This window comes from Labeo rohita, chromosome 20, assembly GCF_022985175.1.
Source record: "Labeo rohita strain BAU-BD-2019 chromosome 20, IGBB_LRoh.1.0, whole genome shotgun sequence".
Classification (NCBI taxonomy): domain Eukaryota; kingdom Metazoa; phylum Chordata; class Actinopteri; order Cypriniformes; family Cyprinidae; genus Labeo; species Labeo rohita.
In genome coordinates this window covers 13,231,571-13,256,986 of record NC_066888.1, presented here as the reverse complement: position 1 = coordinate 13,256,986, position 25,416 = coordinate 13,231,571, and the positions used below count along the sequence as shown (strand labels likewise).

At 37.3% G+C, this 25,416-nt stretch overlaps 1 protein-coding gene across 1 annotated transcript in view; it reads right to left on the bottom strand.

The window, feature by feature from the left end:
* The window catches only part of brf1b (BRF1 RNA polymerase III transcription initiation factor subunit b), a 77,032-nt gene that overhangs the window by 5,199 nt on the left and 46,417 nt on the right, over positions 1–25,416 (bottom strand). The window contains exons 13-16 of the mRNA XM_051138049.1: positions 22,141–22,205; positions 20,278–20,359; positions 19,884–19,936; positions 18,971–19,242 (exon numbers count right to left, since the gene is read on the bottom strand). Of these exons, the coding sequence (XP_050994006.1) occupies positions 18,971–19,242; positions 19,884–19,936; positions 20,278–20,359; positions 22,141–22,205 (472 nt within the window). The remainder of the gene's footprint in view (positions 1–18,970; positions 19,243–19,883; positions 19,937–20,277; positions 20,360–22,140; positions 22,206–25,416) is intronic.

Below are 25,416 nucleotides of genomic sequence, written 5' to 3'. Positions count from 1 at the left end.
CAGCAGATTACTGAGGCATATCTAAAGCAATAGATTCACACTGAGACCTGCACTACTGGGGCTAAAGAAGCCCTGTGGCGCTGATGAAATGCTTAGCTTACACTTCCCGGCGACTGGATTTAAACATCAAACACAAGCACTATTTTGGGCTAATATTAAAGAGACCAGTATAAAACATTAATTAGTTTGATGGGGGAAGGGGAGAGGGGAATAAGGGAACTTTCTGAAATGAGAATGACCTTGATCCGGGTTCATGTTAGTCTGGTGTAAACAGTGAAGAAAGTTATTTAAAGGGATAGTTCATCCAAAAATGAAAATTCTGTCATTAATTACTTATCCTCATGTCATTCCAAACGCGTAAGACCTTTGTTCATCTTCAGAACACAAATTAAGATATTTTTGATTAAACCTGAGAGCTTTCTGACTCTGCATAGACAGCAATGCAACTACCACGCTTAAGGCCCAGAAAGGTAGTAAGGACATTGTTAAAATAGTCCATGTGACATCAGTGGTTCAACCATAATTTCATTAGCTACGAGAATTCTTTTTTTGTCATTTTTGGGTGAACTATCCCTTTAAGTAAAAAATAAACATGAATATATTCATGTACACTGCCATTCAAAAGTTTGGGATCAGTAAGATTTGTAGTGTTTTTTAAAGAAGACTTTTCTGCTCATCAAAGCTGCGTTTATTTGATTAAAAATACAAAAAAATTAAAAATAAAAATAGCTGCAAGCAGCGATCACGGGCCCAAGCCACCAGTGCCAATGCGACCCTGGGGGTATATGGAAAAAAATTGTGAAATATTATTGCAATTTAAAAATAGTGGTTTTCCATTGTAATATACTTTAAAACAGAATTTATTCCTATGATGCAAAGCTGAATTTTCATCATCATTACTGATATCTTGGAGATAAAATTTCTTTGTTTAAAAGAAATTAATACTTCTATTCAGCAAGGATGTGTTGAATTCATAAAAACAGTAAAGACTTATATTGTTAGAAAAGATTTCTATTTCGAAAAATGCTGTTCTTTTTTACTCTTTATTCAAAGAATCCTGAAAAAAAAAATCACAGGTTTCAAAAAACATATTAAACAGCACAACTGCTTTTAACATTGATAATAAATTAGCATATTGCAGTGATTTTTTGATCAAATAAATGGAACTTTGATGAGCATGAGACTTATTTAAAAAAAATATTTTAAAAATCTAACATATCTCCAACCTTTGAACGGCAGTGTATAATAATAATAATTATTATAATAATAATAATAATAAAATTATATAATGCATTTAAATTCTACAGCACCTTTCATAAATAAATCTGTCTCACAGGCAAAAATAAATAAATAACTACAGCAAGACAATGACATACTGTAATAACAATAATGATGATGATTTTAATTCTATTATATATTTAATTTACATAGAACCTTTTACACATAAAATACAACTCAAAGTAGTGGAAATAAATATAATTATTATCATTATTAATAAAAAGCTAACTTTCACCAAGATTTTCACCATATTTTTGAAAATCTGAATGCTTGAAGCTTGTCGCATTTTAATCTGGAAAAGTTTACTGATTTTGGAGCATAATGGCTAAAAGCAGTTCTACCAGATCTACCAGAACAAATAGTATTATTTGTTGTGTAAGGTGTCTTCGAATTCCCAAAGCTTCAACTGAACGTATTATAACTGGGCAAGCACTGGCTATTGATAAAAAGTTGCCTCCTAAAGATGAAGGTGTTTTTACAGTGAATATCACTGAAGATGCAAGCCCAAAAAATCCACAAATTTTAGAAAGCTGCACCATTCTGATGTCTAAATTTATGGTATACTTGCACAAATATTGTTGAACAATGCATATTCACATTAGAGTCTCAATATTGTCTAAATACACAGAACACCCACACAAACACACACTCTCACACAGGCATACAGACACAAAGTAAAGTGCAGAAAAGCTGGGCAGCGACTGCGCCTCCCTGGTGAGATCTCCCCAAGGACTTAGTGAGAGCACTTTCTTGGCCGATAAGCGAAAGTGCTGCTAATTAATCTGCTTAAGGAAGAGAGGAGAAGGAGGAGAGAAAGAGTGAGCGAGAGAGAGAAAGTACATGCTGAGAAAGGGGCTTCCTTTGTGGTAACTCATTAGGAGTGGCGGCCTACATTAGCCATCTGCAGCATGCTGGCCAGACAGAGCCCAGTCGAGTCTGTCGTGGCCAGATCTGCTCCATGCACCGGTGTCCTGGCCCTGGCACACATCCTCAACATAACTCCAGCATTCGGATTATCCAACACATTACTGGAAAACACAATCACCCCCGAGCGGCCTCGCAGAGTGAATAGTCTTGGGAAGAGGCGCAGATCTACAACCCGAGTGTGACTAATACACTTACAAATCTTCAGCCATGGAAGTAAAATGGCCTCCAGTTAAATCTAGAGCACATATTGTGTATCGGATGCCTCTGCTTGCGGGGATTGAGAAACGTAGATAATCTTACAATACTGAATGCATGAGCTCAGCTGAAGTGAGGGAGGATGCTGCTAAAAAATGAGCCAGGCGGAAGACCTGAGCAAAAGGTTCATGTGGTTGTTTTTCCTTTCTTCTCTTTTTCGTTTTTTAAAAAACATCGAGATATCTTTAAAACAAGAACAATTTATATGAAAAGCAACTTATGTAAAATAAGACTTGTTTTCATATCATATTTCGTGAAATATGCAAGTTTACTTATGGTTAAAACAAAAAGCTGGTGAGGAAAATATACTTAATTCAAGACATTCTCTGTAAACAAGCCATCATTTTGTTGTGTGGAGTCGACTGAGCTGTAAGTGGGTCCTCAAAACACTACAGTAAAGAGCATCTGCTATAAAGTAAACAAATTACTGTTATTTACCTTGTTTTAAAGGTGCTAAAAGGGATGTTAACTGCTTCACTAACCTCCGCCACTGAATTAGACCGCCCATCTCTACAAACTCCTGTCCTCCAAACCCAATGTCAGCTAACCTGGCTGCTCAAAATGACTGACAGGTAGAGAACGCCTCTAAATGTTCAGACTAAAATAGCCGCCTGTGGTAAGATTCACTTTTGGAAAAAATCAGGAGGCTTTCGGTAATATCTGGGTCATTCCACGAAATTGGTGCCTTTTCCACTTGGAAAAATTGAAAACTAAAATAAGTTTAATCAATATTTTTTATACAGCCACAAAATGAAGACACCTTAAAATGACAAGAAATTGTATTGTGCCATCTCAGGCTATGTACTTTATTATTTTATGACTATTTTTCTATCTCATGTTTTGGTATTTTTGTCAACCCTTTTACCAACAAAGCGTTACTAGATACTATAGTTTAATTAGAACTCATCTGCTGGATGGCATAGGCATTAGCTCAATAATATACCGAGGGTGACCTTTAAAATGTTTGAATTTTACACAGACAATATTTAAAAACAGGGTCAAACATAATCAATGTCATTCGTGTTACCCACATCAAAACCTGTTACTTTAAAAAGTAACAGGTTGACAGTAACAGGTTTGACGATTTCAAACAAATTCGTTCATTTCTAGCTAACAGCCAAGTTCACAAAAGCACATATTGTACACTTTGAAAGGATTTTACTTGTAGATAAAGATCATATTAAATGTAAGAAATAATTGTTTAAATTTACATTTTAAAAATGGTAACAGCATTGACGTTGCATGATGGCTTCCTCAGTCAAGCCTCATAAATCATCAAAAATAGAACATTATAGAGGAGTGAGAGAAACAAGCTTATGTTTTAAGTGTTGAAATCCTGATTGAGAGATGATGTAACCTCCTAGAAATGATGTCACTTGAATGTACAGTCTTTTACAAGGGTTTTTTGATGAGGGTAACAGGGCTGACATGAAATCAGGGAACACCAATAAAATGATTTATATTTTATAGAAAATGCATAAAAAAATGCATACTTATGCCAAAAACATTGCTTAACAATGAGACTATATTTACAAAAGTATGCAAATTTGATTTTTATATAATGTTGCCTTCATTTTGTAAATTAAAAATCCTGCTGAAAAAGAAAAATCATAGTGAGAGACAGGCCAAAAACCTTACCCTTACCAGCATAAATGCTATTTATTTAAAATAATATCTAATAGCCTTTTTTAATGTACTATTGATGAAAGCATACTTAGTATTGTTTTTAATTTGCACGTTTATTAGTTGTTATATTAAATCTATGGGACACAAAAGACACCGATTTCACAGAATAACCCATCTGTCAGATAGTACTGTGTGTCCATGTTGCATGTTAGTCCAAAAAGAAAGATTCACTTACACAATATACTCTCTTTCAAAGAATAGGCACCGAAACTGACTCCTTGTTTTGACCAAAATCTAAGACAACACTGACATATTTTACATGTATTTTTTCCATATTAAAAATATAGTTAAAATAGACTATTTCTCTAATTGTTTTGTGTGTACTATGAATTTTATTATACTATTGTGTTAGTTTAGCAAGACTGTGATGATGCGTTTTGACAGTTATTAACTGTCTATTTTTGGAAGTCATAGATATGCTGTCATTAATTTATTCTTTGCTATTGCAGCAAATGGGAATGTAAAAAATATATTTGCTGTAGTTTCCATTCCATGATCACTTCTGGTTCTAAGAACCTCAAGAAATGTGAAATGGGTCCACTGTGAGCCAAAGTCAAATCTTGCTGTGCAAATAGCCGGTATAAATCAGGATGTTGTCTAACATCACGTACTAAACAGCAGGATACGAACTGGCCACACAGCCAGCTGATGTTCAGGTATTTAATGTGTAATGTGCAGTTATGTGACTAATGGGGAACCCTGGGTATTAAGACTTGTATGGCTTAATATAACATAAATAATGTGTCTTATTGAAAAATGTAGTAGAAAACCCCTGAAAGATTTATGTTATTTAAAAAATCCATATTGTTTTATACATATTTTGGACTATAGGGGCGTCATTATTTCGTTGAGGTAACATGGTTGCACTCGGTGAGCTACTGGCGCTACCTGTTGCTTTTTTACCTCAACTCAACTCTGAATACACAACTTAATAAAAATAAAAAATAAAATAAAAATACTGATACAATGCCACATTGTGCACTGTTTGGTTGCAATTTTCAGTTAACGGACAACAAAAGAAGCAAAGCAAGTCTTCATTGCTCTCCTAGCGATAAGAAGAGGGGGAAAAATGAAAGATGCCTGTGGACGAATAAAACTTCCTAAAGACCCGCATCTTTGTTCTCTCCACTTAAGCCCTGATGCCTTTGAGGCTCTTAGTAGACCATAGCTACTGAAAGAGCTTGCAAACGGCAGAGACAAGAAACGCTAGATGCCATCCTGGCAGGATGTAAACATACTAACCATTTTACTTAATTGAAATAACGGTGCCCCCTATAGTCCAAAATATATATAAAACGATTTAAAATTTTTTAAAAACATATTTTTTCATGCTTTTTCTACTACATATTTCAGTAAGAGACATCAAATTTGTTATATTAAGCCATATAAGTCTTAATACACAGGGCTCCCTTTAAGGCGTCGTCACATTTACATTTTACAGTGAAATTGCATGCCATTTTAATAAGAATCCATGGGATTAGAAATTTTGCATTAATTTTGTTAAACTTTTAAAAACGATAACTTACTGTTTTTACCAATACAAAGCTGCTTGGTTTGGAAGTAAGTGAAGTAAGTGGTGTTTAATGCATCATTACACTATCGACAAAGGAACTACGAAATAAAATTTCACTGAGGTCTCGCTAATGTATGGAAGACAACAGAACACAGTGTTTTTGAAGGTAGCAGCCTATTAAGACAGCAGACAGCCAGGCATCTCGTCAAGATTTGGATCAGAGCCATTAGCTCTCAATCTGATGCACGTCAGACATTTTCGCTCGAACACAGACAAACACCAGCTCCTGAGTACAGAGAACACTGACCCTCTCATGGCCGCCTCTATAAATCACTGATGCAATTTATGACAGACCGTCTGTTCGTCTCTAAACACATTACAATCAGCCGGCTCGGCACACGGGCGGCACTGGAGCCCTTTAACCGGCAGAATTAACAGCTTAAACTCCAGTGTCAGATGGGCAAAACACTGTAAACACATTCAATTATTCTTCAAGAGCTCTTCTGTGTGTTTAATAGCGGGTATCCGCAGCCCAGAGATGTCAGATCAGTGAGCAGCAGAGAAAGAGAGAAAATGCGAGATGCACACAGAGAACAGGACCGTACATGTATCTCGAGGACAAGCTCTAAATATGACTGTTGAACTCTGCTCTTCTCTGTCTCTGTTTCCACAGCGCTGCCCCTTCATGCCCGGCAGGGGCTGACCACATCACAACCCAATCCCCCATAAGCCTCTTGGGTGCCACACTCACATATTACACACATGACTGAGAGTGACACTAAGCTGAACGGCCTCTGGCATGTGACCTGGCCAACTGGGAACCCTGAGGGTCCTGTATGTGTTTGGAGGTTAGATGTCAAAATGGGTCCTGCGTAACCACACATTCAGTATTGTGTGTGCATACTCTGAAAAGCGAAGGGTAAGTGACCAATGATGTCAGTAGGTGTGTGTTTGCTCTGTGAGCTAAGTGTGAATTACAGTGGAGTGTGATGCTGTGGCGTTTGCTAATGCACCTTGCTGGGAAACTGGTCTGCCAAAGACAGGGGTCACACTAAGGCCACAAACCAAATATGCAAGACATGAAATTATGAACAAGGCTGATTAAATTTACTCAGTCGTTTCGATTAAATTAAATTCCAGATTGTGTATGCTGTGTCTCATTAGATGCCTATGAATTAGTTTACTGTGAATACAAATTTGGGTACAGGCAAGGGTCTTGAGAGACTAATGAGTTAAAAGAATAGTTCAACCAAATAATAAAAATTCTGACATTAATTACTCACCCTCATGTCTTTCCAAACTCATAAGACCTTCATTTATCTTCAGAACACAACAAAAAAGATATTTTTGATGAAATCTGAGAGCTTTCTGACCCTGCTTTCTGACCGTTTCATAAACAAGGTGCAGATAGAGTGTAAATAAGAGATTCATTGTGCAATGTAGAGAGCTTTGTTGATTATAATGAAACTTTGTGGGAATGCGATGAAATAAGATGAGTGACAGCTTTTAATGATTTTTAAGGGAGTTTGTAAATGAGATTTTGTTTCAATACAACAGTTAAACAAACACAAAGTTAATATTAAGTGACTAACACTGCCTGACTGTAACACTATTGCCTGATTTTGCTCTATTTTGTCATCAAAAATAGTCTAAAACAAGTCACAACTGAGCCGCTGTGGATCTCTGTTCAAACACAGCGGTGTTTCGTTTATGAATGAACGTGCGTTTTTAAATGAATGTAGTGAGTCAATGCTTCAATTTCCCATTTATAAAGACAGTCACTTGCTTTATTCCTGAATTAATCAGAAGTGTGAATGAATCAAATGAATGAATGATTCAGTAATCTATGACTTGCCACCAGATTTTGTTTTAAAATTATCTTTTCAGTTATTTAAATCATTTAATATTTCTATATTCAAAGTTTTATATTTAAAACAATAATCTCAACATAAATTTATGAATTTAATTGCACTCATGCCACCTCTGAGCCTCATTAAACATCAAAATACACCTACAAGACACTTTTGTGTTCTTTTTTTAGTAAAAATTAATTTTAATACTGATTTCATTTGATTGGTAACTTATTCTTATTCTACTTGTTCTTATTCTGTTGTTTTAATTAAAAATTTGAAAAAGCTTAAAAAATAATTTTTAAAAAATCTGACATAAAAGATGACAGTTTTAATAAAGTTAGAAAAATTACAAAGGTAAAAATAAAATTTCCCTTTAAATCACTCTAAGGAGTCAAATATCACCTCATAATGGGAAGGATAAGTTTTGATTATTGATTAAAACATGCACCTAAAAATTTGACTGTGGTCCTAAAGTTTTAAGTTAGGAGCACAAGTGCTCCTAAATATAAAAGTAAGCGTAGAGCCCTGAAACAGCTAAATCTGAGTCAAATGTGACAGAACACAAGGCTCAGTTTAATTTATTGAGTAATGAATTTGATTACATAGAGAAAAGTCTGTCAAAACATTATTTTCAGATGATATACTGTACACAGGAGGTACAACATCAGGTAGCATCTGTGCATTGCTTCCCCCTCACAGGATTTTCACAGGTGCCTGGCACTAGGCGAAAGTGTGAAGTCAAAATCGGTACATCTGCAGAACAGAACTGTGACATCTTAACCGAAAATAAATCACCAGAACCAGATGGACGACCTGCATTATTGAACAGAGTGCTACATTTTGCGTGTCCCTCTTGTGACCTCTCAGGAGGAGGTAAAAAATGGGCCAATCCACAGGTCAGACTGGGTTCCCCTTAGGGCTGAATGGGTGAAGCTGGTGAGGACGCCCAGTCCTTATGCCAGGCTTCACACGCCCCCCGGCAGCCCGCTCCCGCCCCGGGCCAGATGGTGAATGAGCTGGCTAATGGAGCGAATTCATGCAAGACAAATTTGCCCACTTAACAATCAATCCCAACACTGCTCTGTCATCAATAATTTCCTAGGATCTCCCAGGACTCTTTCAAATGCAGGATGAAGCACTGATGTAAACACCATCAGGTCTATGAGAGATAAAGCTTTGAATAAACGAGCAAGCAAACAAAAGCATACACAAATGTTCAGTATGCAGTCTAAAGCATGTTTCCATAAATATATAAACATAACTGAACCTGTTTGGATTTAATAATGTTTGGATTTATTAATTGTATTACGTCTTGTCTAAGTCTGCGTGAACTATGGTCAAGACAGTATGTCGAAAAACTCCCAAGTTGTTTTCTTCCCCAACTTCAAAATCGTCCTACATCGCTGCAGAAGTACCGACCCAGTGTTTACAAAGTGAACATGCAAGGAAATCAAATGTCCTTTACAAAAAAAAAGGTAAAACAGCGATGTAGGATGATTTTGACACTGAAGAAGAAAACAAGACAGGAGTTTTAAAAACATACCCTAACTGTATTGACCCGGATTACACAGACTATATATGCGCATCGCAGAGACAAGACGAGACAAGACAAGCGTTTGAGGTTAAAAAGTATATAAATTGAATTTGTTTCGAAAATGACTGATTGTTTCGATAGGTAAGACCCTTCTTCCTCAGCTGCGATCGTTTAAAGCCTTTTGAAGCTGCATTGAAACTGCATTTTGGAAGTTTAAACTTTGGGGCATTATTGAAGTCCACTATATGGAGAAAATTCCTGAAATGTTTTTCTCAAAAAGCATAATTTCTCATTGACTGAAGAAAGAAAGAAATGAACATCTTGGATAACAAGGGGTGAGTAAATTATCTGTAAATTTTTGTTTGGAAGTGGACTTCTCCTTTACGCTAAAATCAATTTAATGCACAGCCTCTCGTGGCTTTTTGCTTTAATAACACAGGATAAAAGCTTTGGTACTTCTAGTCTAAATTTACACAGTTGTTTCCTCATCCCCCAGCTACAGATTAAACATACATGTAATTCTAGCAGCAAAGTATGTATAAGTATTTGAGCACCAAAGCTAACAGTCTATTCACATATGGGTTATATATAACACGTTAAAGGCTGTAGGGCGGAAATCAAACACTTCCACTATTACTGATGTGTTCTTATGGGCTTTGTAGCTAGGCAACACATTTAAACGGCTCTTAGTGTGATCTCATTTTAAAAAAAAAGCTGGCCCAGACTCAGCCATTTTCAGAGGGAGCACTTCTGCTCCACCGGGCCCATATGCCAGTCTGTCAATAATGCATGTCGATGAAATCTGACAGGGGGGAAGTAATATTTCTGTTGAGCCAATATCACACGGCAGCTGGCTTTGTGTAAATAAATCTAAGAGGGGAAAGGAGTGTAATGGGTGGAGGCTCACCACCAGCTTTGGGTGCCACTACGCAGCTGTAATCCCTGCTCTCCAGCTGGGGGTATAAGCGTTTAAGTTGTAGGGGCAGTTGGAGAGCAGATTGAGGGGCAGGGCTAAGCATAAAATTCAAATATTCATAAATAATTCAAAATTAATTAGCTAAAATATATTTATCAGAACTCCAGAATGCAACTAAAATGAGTGCAAAGACTACAAAAGGCAACTACTGAAATTTGTCAACTAAGTTAATTCGTTTTAAAAGTCAAATGCTCCATAATCATTTAACATCGGATTCCAATTTTCCACAAGTTGGTATGATTCTTTAGGGTCTTCATGAAATGTCTGCAACATATTTTGGATATAATTTCCCAATTGTCGTGGAAAACAACACCATTTTTACCACAGCCGTGTTGACAGCAACCTGTTTCGGTGCATAGCTCTTTAAATGAAAATGAGCTCTGCTCACCCCGCCCCTCTCTTCTGTGGCTCTGAAAATGTCGGAGAAAATAAAGACTCTACAACTACAAATACAAAACGCCTGCATTGCTTACAAGACACTGTTGTCGCTACAGCTGCTCGAGTGTGGAGAAAATGGTGGACAGAGGGCGGAAATATGCAAATACGGGACAGTCCGTCAGCAGTTGTGGGCGGGGCTTGAGCAGTATGATGTCGTATTGCTCAGAAAATCAAAACTGCTTGATAATTAAGCATGTTGGGTTTCTTGAGGATTAAAAAAAGGAAGTGAATTAATTTTTATTATTATAGGGTGGTTGTGTCCACAAACTGCTAGGACACATTTATATGCAAACACCATGTTAAAATTAATTTTGCATCCGATGTCCCCTTTAACAGCCCTGTTTATGTATTTATCATGCTCAAAACAAATACAAACCAAACCTTAAACCTTTATTTGAAAAATAGCTTCTAAAAAAACATAAAAAATATTCCAACCAAAAAGGTGAAAAGGTGAAGGATAGAAAGCATGTAAACAAAACCAAAACATCAGGCAACAGGGTTCAAACCAGTGTCTAAACTACTTTACCACTAGTCTCCAATGACCTATAATAGCCAAACCCACTATTACCCCTTTAGGAGTGAACCTCATTCCTCCTCAAAGTGGTTGCACAGCTAGAAAAATATCAATAATAACCATCAAATATCACTGAACTAAAACAGTGGGGAAGCTTACACAGAGTCTGTCTGCACTTAGAAAGGGGAAAAACAACGGCAACACATAACAAAAAAGCATCCCCATCCTCTTCCTGAAGGACAAAGCCATTATGCATTCAGCTTCTTCTTTCAGATCTAGCATGATGGAGGAGATATAGAGGATAGACATGCAATCTGACCCTGGAGGAGGCAACAATTAGGACCCAGTGGTTTCTACACCTCGTGGTGACAAGGCATCTTATCACACTTCCTGCAGGCCAGTGAGGAAGGCCCCCAGGGGTCTGACTCGGGGACAAGGCTTCGAGAGAAATAAAGATCCATGGAGGAGAAGAAAGGTGTGATTATCCTACTTATACCTCACCCTCAAGCAGTCCACAGCAACAGAGGGGAGGTGGGATTTGTCACTGGTTTCACTATTGTGACTTTGTTCAGTATTGTGACTGATTTCACTACTACTTCATTTGAGATGGATATATGGCAGATCGCAAGGAAAGCATGTCAGAAATGTCACAGAACTTGTAAAAAATAAATAAAATATTTAAATATCTGAATAATATCAAATTTTATTTCTACACTATCAGTCAAAAGTTTTTGAACAGTAAGATTTTTAATGTTTTTAAAGAGCCTGCATTTATTTGATCCTAAGTACAGCAAAAACAGTACAATTTTGAAATATTTTTATTATTTAAAATACCTGTTTTCTATTTGAATATATTTTAAAATGTAATTTATTCCTGTGATTTCAAAGCTGAGTCATTTGATCCTTCAGAATTCATTCTTGCTGCTCAAAAAACAATTATTATTATTATTATTATACAGAAAACAGCTGAGTAGAATTTTTTCAGATTTCTTCGACGAATAGAAAGTTCAGAAGAACACATACGTGAAATAGAAATCTTTTGTAACATTATAAATGTCTTTATCCTCACTTTTGATCAATTTAAAGCATCTTTGCGAAATAAATGTGTCACACAAGACTGGAGTAATGATGCTAAAAATTTTTTTGATTTGATCACAGAAATAAATTACATTTTAAAATATATTTAAATAGAAAGCAGCTATTTAAATAGTAAAAATATTCACAATATTACTGCTTTTGCTGTATTTTGGTTTAAATAAATGCAGGTGAGCAGAAGGGAATTCTTTATAAAACTTTACAAATCTTACTGTTCAAAAACTTTTGACTGGTAGTTTATATCTCATTTTTATACAGCTAAATAAAATCTGCTTTAAATTTATAAAAATTACAGCTGTTTTGAACTATCTACTCATCAAAGAATCCTGAAAATAAACATATTCTGACCCTAAACTTTGAACAGTATTGTAAACATTTTGAATAGGCACCCCAAAATTACATATACAATACATGCACGCACAAATGTGCAATACACTAAAATACACACTGCCTTCAACACTCATATTATTCACAGTCACCAACCATGGCACTGTTGAAGCGACTTCTTGATCATTGCCTACCACCAAACAAAACAGTGTGTGGGAGTGAGAACGCCCTGAACCGATCACACACGAAGAATTTGACATGCCGTGAAGCCTCCATGGAGCAAGTAGCAATTTTCTTCTCATCAGAAAGGACCGCTGCTTAGTAACAGCTTTCGCCCAAAACCTGTAGTGCTTTGTGTACGACAAAGCGATCAAAACCTCGCAGTGGCAAGGAAAGTGCACGGGAGGTTCTATCACCTGCAATCACAATAACATCTGTACATGCATATCTGCCCCGTGCCACCAGGAGAGAGAAGTTTCCATTAACGGCTTCGAGTCAGTCAGGGAAGATGAGTGGGAGAAGACGCCTGCTGACACAGCTCGAGAAGTGTGCTGTGACTGAGTCAACCTCCCTCTGTGACTCTAGTGCAGATGGAAGGAAAGGGTAGGAGAGCTCGCAAGGTTTTCAAGACGGCCTCTCGGCATCACCTGCAGATCTCTGGCCCTGTAACATCTGCTGAGGTGAGTGACGGGTGTGGAGGAAAGTCGACGGGGAGGGCTACAGAGCACAACAGGCAAGTTTTGGAGGTAAAAAGCTCATTAATTTTCTCCATACCTTAACAGTAACGTTTCAAGACGTGAGATATGAGATTTTTATGATTATATATTAGTGGTGTCACTATTAATCCCACCTAACATTGAAGTTTTTAAATATACTTTTTGCAATCATTTCACATTTAATCTTCAAATTAATGTAGGAACAACATAAAGAGTATATTTTTAATATTTGTTTTTTTTTTTATGACTGAATATCACTGATATCAATATTACTGATGTCTCTTGGAAATTTTTCTTGTTCTTTTTTTCCTAATATTTAACCATTGACCCTAGCCATTCAACATTACGCATTTTTCACGCAGTGAAAAATACATTGCGGAACAAAGACGAAACTGACAACACGCTGACAGGCAAGACAAAGCAGGTTACTTCTGGTATCAGCTTTAAAATGTAATTTTTTAAAGAAATTCAAACAATAAATACCATTTTGTAGCTATTCTGTGTGTCGTGACAGATTACTGTATTGCCTTATTAGATCAGTCAACACATGAAACGATTGTCTTTTCTTATTTACTTGAAGCACAAAATAAACATGAATAAACATCAGAACATATTTATTTCAACCACATAAGACAATTTTTTAAGTTTAATGCCACTGAAGTTAATGTACTCTCCTGTCTGATTTGTTTGTCGGACAAAATAGCAGATTCTGCGTTATGATTGGTTAGATCGCTAAAAATGTATCTTGAGCATCAAATCAGCATATTAGAATAATTTCTGAAGGATCATGTGAAACTGAATACTGGAGAAATGGATGCTACAAATTAAGCTTTGCATCACAGGAATGAATTACATTTTAAAATATATTCAAATAGAAAAGTATTATTTTAAATTGTAATAATATTTAAATATTTAAATTATTCTATAACATCTTGTCTATCATCTCTGAAAATATCTTAGCAAAATTCAGTTGTTTAGTGCAGAAAAACAGCGATTTATTGCAGCAAGCAGAAATAACTGTCTTGCTCTTATGTTAAGAATGCGCAGCGGAGGTGCTTTCTCCTAACACTACACCAGTTAACCTATCAAAATAAACCATGTAACATATTTAATAAATGTGTATCAATGCAGATTCCCTGCCGATCCTGTGTAAACTACGGCATGAAAACTTTTTTAATTTATTTATTTTTTAATAATGTGATATGGCAGAGCGCAGTGCTCACTTAAACGATCTTACTCGTCTCAATCTGCTCAATCTTGGTGATGTCAGTGCCCTTAACATAATGTTATAATGGACTATTTCACATCCAGAGATGAAGGATTGGATGATGAAGTTACTGAAGAGGAAGAGTCTGATGACGGTCTATTATATGCACAGTGTGCGAACAGTTGTGCTGCGCTCACCATTCTAAATCTAAACTACAAGGTACACTATTTGTACTATCTAAACGTACAAGGGGTGATCAAAAGTTCAGAGACTATGCCCATGATAAACAATGGAAAACAGTCCTCTGCAGTATAGAGCTCCTGATAGTCAGCTCTCGTTAAACCCGTGAAGTGAAAGTGAAACCGTCTCACTTTAAACCTGTTTTTCTCAAAATTCCATTCCTGAAAATCATAGCTTTCATCAGTCAACTTAAGACTTTTGGAATAGGGCTTAAACCCAGCTGTCATATGGTATCAAAACCTAACAATTTCACCATGTGTTGGGTCTTCCTAGATCACATTGTAGATCATTGATCAACTATGGATTTTCTTCCCTTATTATTGTGAGCCACTCTAAAATCCAGAGTTATCTGACCTCACTATATGAAATGAAACAATCCAGCTGCTTTGTCTCGACTAAACATGATTCCCATCAGCAGGATGTGGCTCCCTTACTCCCACCACCAGACATCCTCTGAACTAACAGATCTCAACCCACTGATAAATGGCATTCTCAAACAATAGACCCCTCCATGCTGAGAGACCCGGCCTAAAACCTTTTCACCGAGCTTAGAGGTCGAGAACCAGGCAGAAGATGATTTTAAGAGGTTCTTCCTACCGCCTTATCTCACTTAGGCCTACGAGTACAACCACAAGAGATTTTCAGCAACAAAAGTCTTTAGAGAAGGACTTTGCTATACAGCCAGACGGTTCCAAGCTGGTCCTGGGTCAACGTGACCATGCTAGAAACAAACAAAATGACTCATTCTGCTGCTCTTGTTGCTAGGAGGTGGTAAAGGGTTTTTGGCGACAAGGAGCTCCATTGAGACGGACCGAATGACACACTCCACGGTCGGTTGCCTTGGTTTCCTGCCCTCTAGAACGCAAGTCGATGGGGTCTAACAGTATGGACATTGAAAGCCCGCTGTAATAATGAGCGAAAACCCATACTGCTGGAAGTGGACTAACGTTAGGGTGGAAACAATGACATTTTAGTGTGGGAAACCGAGTCAGACAGAAAGAGAGGATCTGCGAAACGCATCAGGGCACCCGGGCTCATTGGCTATTTCCGGATGTGCCAGGCAAAATAAATGAGAGGTCTCAGTGTACTCAGCGTAGGCCTGGTGGAAAGCACATCTCAGGAACTCATGCCATCTGACCTTAAGCTAACATTTACAAATCAATCTCCACTCACATTGTCATGGAGCTAAAAAAACCAGACTGTATATGGTGGAGAGCAGAAATACTTATACTTCTCCTCTCCCAAGTCCCCAGGGTCGACGCAGCTCCTCAAATTGTGAGTCTGATTTCAAAGCGGTAGCTGTTACTGTAAAACGAGGATCAGAAACAGGATCAGGCAGCACGCTGGAGCTGGGAGGTGAAGCGTTCTGTCGGGCTGTCACTTTTTCTGAGGTACGCCGAGAAAAGAAGCATAGACAGGTCATCCTCACGCAACGAGATCAGATTTACACTTCAAAAAGCAAATCCCAGCAGTTTTAAGAACGGTAAGCTTTTACTAAAAGGCAAAAAGGTTTGAAGAGGTGAAAAAAGGAGGAAAGAAATTAAAGAAAAGGAACTGGGTGGCAATTATCTTCTTATCTTTTAGGAGGAGTGCTTCCTTGCTGTTAGATTGGAGGTCGTGCAGAGGTTCAATCTGGCAGCTGGTGTGTGAGGCTGGTAAAGGGGGAGGGAAGTTGCCAATTCTACCTGGTTAGCAGAGCATCTAGAAGAGGTCTGGTGGCTACTCAGTGTAGTGTAACAACAGTACCTATATAGATCTATGACTAATAGATCTATTCAGGACCAAAAATGACTTGTGTACCAACTCATACAAGAAAATATCTTGAAGAAATGTGCTTTGATCAGTTAGAGTGTGAGTTTTCTGACAGATAAACTGCATGCATTGTGAACGATGAGCAATTGGGCAATTGTAGACATTTATTTCTGCAGGCTTAGTCAATCGAGAAAAGAAAATGGCTACAGGTTCTTTTGAACCATTTATCTCTAAAAGTACTGCGTGAAATATCTTAGACAGTTTCTACTTGCAAGTTGTGGCAACAAAACTAAAACTCTTTGCCCTCCCATGACAGCTCATTACTAATGTTCCCATGTTTCAACAGGAGTGGAAACATGCTCTCTCAACTGGAGCTGGAACTAAATTTAAGTTTATCGTCCAATTTGTTCCAGTGTCATCAGCCTACGATGATTCAATATTTTAACACTGGCCTCTGCTTTTCTGCCAGCTGATGGGGCGAACAACAGTTCAAGCAAAGTGACTTACATCATGCCTTGCAACACTAGAGGTTTTCATGAACAAATTTTGGTATTAAATTAACAAACTAATTAAATAAATTAAAAATGGCTTTTAGGACGTAGACATAGCCTTTAATATGAAATTCCTGAATAAATTAAGGAAAGAAGTATTACTTAAGAAAAAGAAATACACTACCAGTCAAAAGTTTTTGAATTTAAATTTTTTTTTAAATGTTTTTTTAAAGAAGTCTCTTCTGCTCACTAAGACTGCACTTATTTGATCCAAAGTACAGCAAAAGCAATAATATTGTGATTTTGTTTTACTATTTAAAATACCTGTATATATTTTAAAATATGTAATATTTGTAAAATGTAATCTATTCCTGTGATCAAAGCTGAATTTTCAGCATCATTACTCCAGTCTTCAGTGTCACATGATCCTTCAGAAATCATTCTAATATGCTGATTTGCTGTTCAAGAAACATTTGTACTATTATTATCAATATTTAAAACAGTTGAGTACATTTTTTTCAGAATTCTTTGATGAATAGAAAGATCTAAAGATCAGCATTCATCTGAAATGTATCTGAAAGACATTTATGATGTTACACAGATTTCTATGTCAGATAAATGCTGTTCTTCTGAATTTTTTTATTCATCAAAGAAATCTGTAAAATTTGTACTCAACTGTTTTCATCATAACAATAATAATAAATGCTTTTTGACCAGCAAGTCAGAATATTAGAATGATTTCTAAAGGATCATATGAGTGGAGTAATGATTCTGAAATTTCAGCTTTGAAATCACAAATAAATTACATTTTAAAATAAATTCACATAGAAATTGGTTATTTTAAATAGCAAAAATATTTCAAAATTGTACTGTTTTTGCTGTACTTTGGATCAAATAAATGCAGGCTTACTGAGCAAAGGAGACTTCTTTAAAAAACATTAAAAATCTAACTTTCTAAACTTTTGACTGGTAGTGTAAATAAACACACTACTGTTCAATGGTTTGGTGTAAGTTTGTTGTTTTTTTTTTAATTGGTACAAAAACATTTTATTCTATTCTATATGCTGAAAAGGTATAACATTTTGCACAAAATGTGTTCTTAGCATTGATAATAATAAGAAATCAGCTTATTAGAAGTATTTCTTAAGGATCATGAAGATCCTAAAGACTGGAGTAATGATTCTGAAAATTTAGCTTTGCCATCACAGGAATAAATTACAATTTAAAATATATTTAAATTGAAAACAATTATAAACTTAGCATTTTTTGTATTGATGAATTCTAGGTGAACATTAGACAAATCCTAGCAAACCCAAATCTTTGAATGGTAGTGCAACAAAAACAATAAATTTTTAAAAATATATTGCATTTCCACCAGACAAAGAGAGTGATAACTGTAGCTGGCTACGTTTTTATATCTTCAGGATATCCATTTATATTTCAAAAATCTCAAAGGTAATAGAAGTAATGTTATAGTTTGTTTCAAACACATTCATGAATATAAGATTGAAAAGAAAAGGGTCAGTAAATTGCCTTTTCGAAGCTTCAGGATATGAGGTCTCCGACAGCGTTCATATGTCTGATTCATCATCATCTCACCATTCAGTATGAAATTAGTAATTATCATTAACGAAATGGACTGGAGGAAAGACATCACACAATGAGAAATTATCTTTCAACGCCAAAGTGTAGAAGTCATGATCTTGCGCTCCGTCTGTCGTATATTCATTACTTCTCTCACAGGGACGTTTGGAGCCCTGGAGGACTATTAATTGGAGAAGGGGCAGGCTCCCAGCATGCACTACAGGGTGCCAGGTGATGGCAGACAGACAGTCCTGGCACTGAATTGATGACAAGCTTTCTCCTGGTGGAAATGACTGTGAAGGTCAGCCAAAGGAGCAAAGCAAAGACAAAATGTTGGAGGCCGACAAGAAGAAAAATGTAGTCCTCCAAGGGCAAAGAAACTGCCTTTTTGATCACGTTCCTTTGTCTGAGGAACAAAAGAGTCTCTTTGGCACAAGGAACAGGTCCCTGTTACTACATAAAGACAGACTTAGTGGTTTGAGGGAGTGAAAAAGCAGAAAAAGCTGCAAAGCTGAACTCTGAGCCAACAGTAACCAAGTAAATAAATAAATAAACAACACATTCGCTCTTCATTAAATCCTCACCTCTTGCCCATGAGGCTTGCAGGTTTTGCGAGGCCAAGATTGCTCTTGTTTGGCTGCTTCTTGCGGCGGGTCAACTTTTTGCGGCCAGAGCCACCGGCAGGCACATCCTCCGCTTGCTGAGCGGCGTTGCTCCCGCTGCCCTTGCTGTTGAGGTCCCGCAAAACATCATAATTGATCTTACTGGAGATCTTTTTCTGCTCCAGCATCTTCTCTATGGCCTCTCCCGCAGTGCTGGCCAGGATCGGTTCCCGCTTCTTGGACGGCTTCTTTGGCTAGACGAATTGGAATAGAAGTTGTTTACAGTGAAAAACAAACATTGGAGTCAGTGCTTAGATGGCTCTTATTCATAGAGTCCTTTGGCTTTCTAAAAACACATCTGAAGGCTAAAAGCATACTGGTAATTCTCTTAAATCTCTTTGGGCATCTGGGTATCATTTAAACAGTGCATTTCCCCCATTGGGCCTTGATATAATGATGTCAAGCTAACAGCTGTCAACAACAAAGTGACAGAATCCCATTAGTAGCCTGGAAAAGCTATCAAGGCCTTCTGATCTGGTCACCGCTGACCGTGTTCCTCATGTAGCAAAGGGGAACAAGTCTCTTCGCAGTCACAGTCACAGACTGCTGTACCTGAAATTGCTATTAGGCTCAAGGCACCTCATTAGAGGTGCAGAGCAGGGCCGGCTAATCCAACCCCGACTGGGAGGCACGGTGCAGATGTCAGAGCAGACAGGTTAAGGAGAGGCGACACTGAGAGCCTGGGGTGAAACCAGAGGAGCAAGTGAAGTTAAAATGGAAAGTATGCAGTCTCGTAGGACCTGCAGCTGCTAAGTGTCTGAAGACCCCGGCATGTGAGGGAAGCCCACGTCGACACCATAAGAAAAAGGCAGACGTGCACACACGACTTACTCACCTTCTCCTTATAGGTCCCTTGTTCCTTCTCTTTAGCTATTCTCTCTTCTTTTTCTGAAAAAAAGAGAGCACACAATGCCTGTGTTTTAGAGTAGACACAAAAAGCAATAAAAAACGTTGAGCAGATTAACTTTAGGAGGTCAATCTTTTAGTTATCACTAGTATTTTTCATTTATATATATTTTTTTAAATCAAACTTAATCTCACAAGGTTCTATCGTATAATGAAATCGCACGAAGTAGTTCACTGTGCCAGTATTTAAAATCAAAATCCTTCCTTCCACCCAATTTTTTTCTTTGTGGCTGAGCAGTCGATTGGTAAGACACATGCCTCTGACATCAGCACAGATCTAGTGTTAATAAATGCACTACGCTCTTCTTTTCCTATTCGCTTACCTTTCTGTTCCCTCAAATACTCCTCGTTCTGTTTCATCCACAGCTCCGTCTTGGCCTCCACCTCTATGTCGTTCAAAATGTACTGCAGAGAAGATAACTGGCCTGATAAGTAATGCTAAGAGGTGATCATTTGTAAATCTGGCATGCAGAACATCAGACTGTTTTTTGAACTACACATGACCTGCTAATATTCAACAGAAGTTTCAAGCTCTATTTTCAGAGAACAGCACAGTAATGTGTTACATTGCAAAATCTAATTTCTCTTGGTTTTCCACAAAAAAAAGATGTACTTGAAAAGCAAAACTGCATAAGACATAACACATGCTTTTAGAGACTATTATATTATATGTGATCCTGGACTACAAAACCAGTCTTAAGTAGCACGGGTATATTTGTAGCAATAGCCAAAAATACACTGTATAGGTCAAAATGATTGCTTTTTCTTTGACGCCAAAAATCATTAGGATATTAAGTAAGGATCATGTTCCATCAAGATATTTTGTAAATGTCCTACCATAAATATACCAAAACTTATTTTTTATTAGTAATATGCATTGCTAAGAACTATAAAGACAATTTTCTCAATATTTTGATTTGAAACCTCAGATTCCAGATTTTCAAATAGCTGTATCTCGACCAAATATTGTGTAATCCCACCTAACCAACTACCTAAAATTTCCCCTTATGACTGGTTTTGTGGTCCAGGGTCACATATTACAAGCAAATTTGTAAGCAGAAATCCAACAATGTTTTGTGAGATCTATGTCTTATTACCTTACAGAATTTTGCTTCAAGAAAATGTTTCTTCTTGTTAAGATGTTTAGATATTTTACCAGAAAAAAGTGATAGACGGAAATACTGATTAAAGGAATAGTCAAAGACTATAGAAATACAAAGACGGTTCACTCTTATGACACTTATGACTGGGAGAAACTGCAACGCTCAATATGAAAGAAACGCTTCTAAATGAAAGAGCCAATCGCTGATTGGTAAAGTCATTGCCTTTAGAAGCTCTGGTTCCAGTAGAAACCTGAGGGTAGACCAGACAATCTGCATGGTCTAGCCTGAAATATAAGCTTTTTAAACGCTATTTGAGTATTAGAAACAACATTCATGGGGCAGTTCATTTCAGATTTTGTTGCTGATTTGAAATATGTCATTTACTTGCGAGTTCAGCTAGCAGTTTTGGAGATTTCAGGATTCCCCCATTCATTTAGATAGGACTTGGTCTTGTATGAGCTGCCCGGAGGCACTGCAAATATGGCAGGCGAGTGAACAGACTATCCTTGAAAGGGACTTTAGGTTTGTTCACCCAAAAATGAAAATTCTGTCATTAATTACTCACCCAGATGTTGTTACAAACCTGCAAAACCTTCGTTCATAAACTGTTGATGAAATCCGAGAGTTTTCTAACCCTTCATAGACAGCAATGCAACTAAAACATTCAAGGTACTAAGGAAGGACAAAAACAGTCCATGTGACATCAGTGGTTTAACCTTAATTTTATGAAGCTATGAGAATACTTTTTGTGCGCAGAGAAAACAAAAATAATCAGACTTCTGTCTCTTGTAGCTTCATAAAATTAAGGCTGATCCACTGATGGACTATTTTAACCATATCCTTATCACCTTTCTGGGCCTTGAACGTGTTAGTTGCGTCGCTGTCAGAAATGCTCTCGGATTTCATCAAAAATATCTTAATTTGTGTTCTGATCTTACGGGTTTGGAACGACATGTGAGTGAGTAATTAGTGACAGAATTTTCATTTTTGGGTGAACTATGCCTTGAAGAAAATTATTTTTGCAGTGTAAGTGAAGTGAATACAAAGGTTTATCCATAAATCCATTAATAACAAACTACATACCTTTTCAATCTCTTCTTCGTCAATCCCATTCAGATCTAGTTCCCCATTATCTGATTTATCCTCCACTATAGAAAGACAAAGACACAAAAATTAATAAAATGAGCAAAACATGATGACAAAGGAGTCTGACTATGTGATTTTTGGGGGAAGCAATTCCCATCAGATAGTATGCAGGCTATTCAGGTGAATTTTCCATTTCAGTGTGAAACTGAAGAAAACTGTCCTGCTTGACTGGAGTCTGCAGCTGTCAGCGATGGTACACTACACAGGAAGTACTTTGGTGGCATTCTTTCAATAATACACGCACTGCCAGCTCTTTGTTGTGTAATTGCCATTAATAGGCTTAGCCGTGATGTGAAAGGATTTTGTGTTCCTGAAATACTTTCCCAAATTGTCTTAAAATCCACAGTGTCACATTTATTAATCCCTAAATTAAAATCTCATATTGAGGCAAATATGAACAGCAGTGTTACTGTATGCTAATACAACGCCCTGATGTAACCTCAGATTCATATAAATATGTGTTATAAACACCACCTGAATACAATTAGCATGTGTCTGTAGGAATATATAAATATAAATGAGATCAGGGTAAGACGAGAACTGTAAATAGACATGATGAAAAAAACAGTCACAAAATATGGCAGCATCTCCGCCTGTAAATGGGAATATAATGGTTAGAGAATTAAAAACATCTGAACATTTGGAATGCAATAATCAATAGTGTTTACTCAAGATGGACCAAGTATAAACTATCTAGATAACACAAAAGAAACACCCTAATTCCAGTTACCATTTGTTTTCAGTTTTCCGTGATCTAGTCAAGCTTACCCTTTTTAAAAACCTAGCCAAAGGATTGAACTAAAGCAAATAACATGCAAGCCTTTCTCTGTAAGAGTCTTTAAAGCTGATTTCAATATGACGAAAGTGCTTTCTCCAAATATAAAGAGATGCAAAAGTTGGCCTGGGAAAAGTGTGATTGGATTGGTGGAGCCTCTGTGGATCAAGACCAGATGTTCATTAATTGAACATAGAGAGATCTGAACGCCGTCTCTACTGTGGCCATCCGACTCACATTCACACGCTCTGACGTTCTCACAGCACGACCGGCCAGGGAGAACAGATTTAAATATCTGAACTGAGACAAAAGAAAATAGGTCACAATCTGTCCCCATCTCAGATTCTTACACTTGCATGTGTGAGCTTTAAGACACATCACACTACTTCAAAGGCCGTGTCCAGTATCATTTGACTGAGAACCACTTGAGACGCAAACATCAGAGGCACCTTCTAAAAAATGGATTCTGACTCCAGTTTAACAGCCACAGAAGGAAAAACAAGTCACATTATATAATCTTGGATCCAGACTGGAATGCTTGAGGGTCCAAAGAAAATTAGGAAAAAAAAAAGTTTAAATCATTAAATTAAACTATTAGATCAGAAGTCGAAAAGAAATTAAGGTTTTTGAGGAAAACATTCCAGGATTTTTCTCCATATAGTGAACATCAATAGGGATCAGCGGGTTGAAGGTCCAAAATGCAGTTTCAATGCAGCTTCAAATGGCACTACATGATCCCAGCCGAGGAATAAGAGTCTTATCTAGTGAAACGATCTGTTATTTTCTAAAAAAACAAACAAACAAACGTATATGCCTTTTAACTACAAATGCTCAACCTCACACGTTACTAGTCACCTAGTGCAAACATGCAAAGAAAGTCTAACACCCTTTACAATAAACAGTAAAACATCTATGTTGGATGATTTTGAAGTTGGAGGGAGTTTTTCGTCCTACCCTACCTTTTAAAACCGAAGTACACAGACAAAGAACTAACCGCACGGGACCTTTTCAACATGATTACATAATGCATGAAGTCACAGGCGTGCATCGCAGAGCTGGTGCAAGATGAGCATTTGTGGTTATAAAGTATATAAATCTGTAATTTTTTTATAAAATTACTTATCGTTTTGCTTGATTAGACCCTTATTTCTCGCCTGGGATCATGTAGAGTCCTTTGAAGATGCACTGAAACCCCACCCGTTGATCCCCATGGAAGTCCACTATATTGAGAAAAATCCTGGAATGTTTTCCTCAAAAACCTTTATTTCTGTTTGACTGAAGAAAGAAAAAAAAGGTTAAAGACCTCTTAAAAAGTTAGACTGCTGAGAAATTTATAGTTAGATTCCTGAATAACAACACATCCAGTTTAATGGCAGACATCTGAAGGCAAATCTATCCTCCCCTTGAACACTGAGGTTTGTTACCAGCAGTAATGCAAAGACACTAGGCAAGTATGTGCAAGAGAGCTGGATGCTTCCAAAGTTTTGATCTAGCAATTGGGTATACACGTATTTGTTAAGATTGTGTTTTGTCCTAACTCACAATTTCTTTGTCACACGGTTTCAGTCCAAGGCCAGTGTCTTTGTGGTTTGTGGTTGTTCCTACTGCCTTCTTCACACCGTGTATTAAATCTACTACTATCTCCAATTGCCTGCTCTAACACCTGGTTTTCAACGGGAAGGTGAATTCTAAATCTTTAGTAGGACTGTAATTGAATCCAGGTATCTCGTCTATACGACGAAGATAGGATACTTGCTCAGGCATGGACCAACATGGGCACACTGGTCTATGAGGGAATTGGGCTTGTTTGCAGGCAGCTTGGAGTGGCTGTCACATATCAAACCCAGTGGAGCAAATCACAGCGTTTCCCCAGAGCGATTGCACAGCCGGCTCGGATAGAAGGGAGAAAGAAAAACAACATGGCGCGATCAGGTTTCTGCTCTTTAGAAGGTTGACGTGTGGCTGATTGGGGTTGGATAGATGATGGTAGCCTCTCACAAGGAGCTCTGGTTTCGAAGGGGGTTGAAAAACATAGAAGAAGTCACCCAAAGGTCAAATAGACTAAGCTATGCAACGAGCAGGGAATGGTATACAGCCTCAAGTCACCAATTTTAGCAAAATTTTGTAGCCAAAAATGTCAATTGGCAAAACATTTTTCAACAGTATACAGATATATAAAGCACTGCTCACACAAAAGTCAAACTAAGCAGCTTTCTGTTAGTCAGTGAGTTGAATTTGCATGACCAACATGAGACACTTTTTTTGCCCTCCCACGAGATTCCTATTGGAATGACTCGATATCACCAGTGACATTTCACATGAGCAATGGTAAATGAGACTGCACCTTTAGGGGGTGTAGCACAATGCAGCTTTTGTCGAACAATAAACATCCAATTTATTTCATGTTCATGGCAACCATTTGATAGCTCTAAACTGGC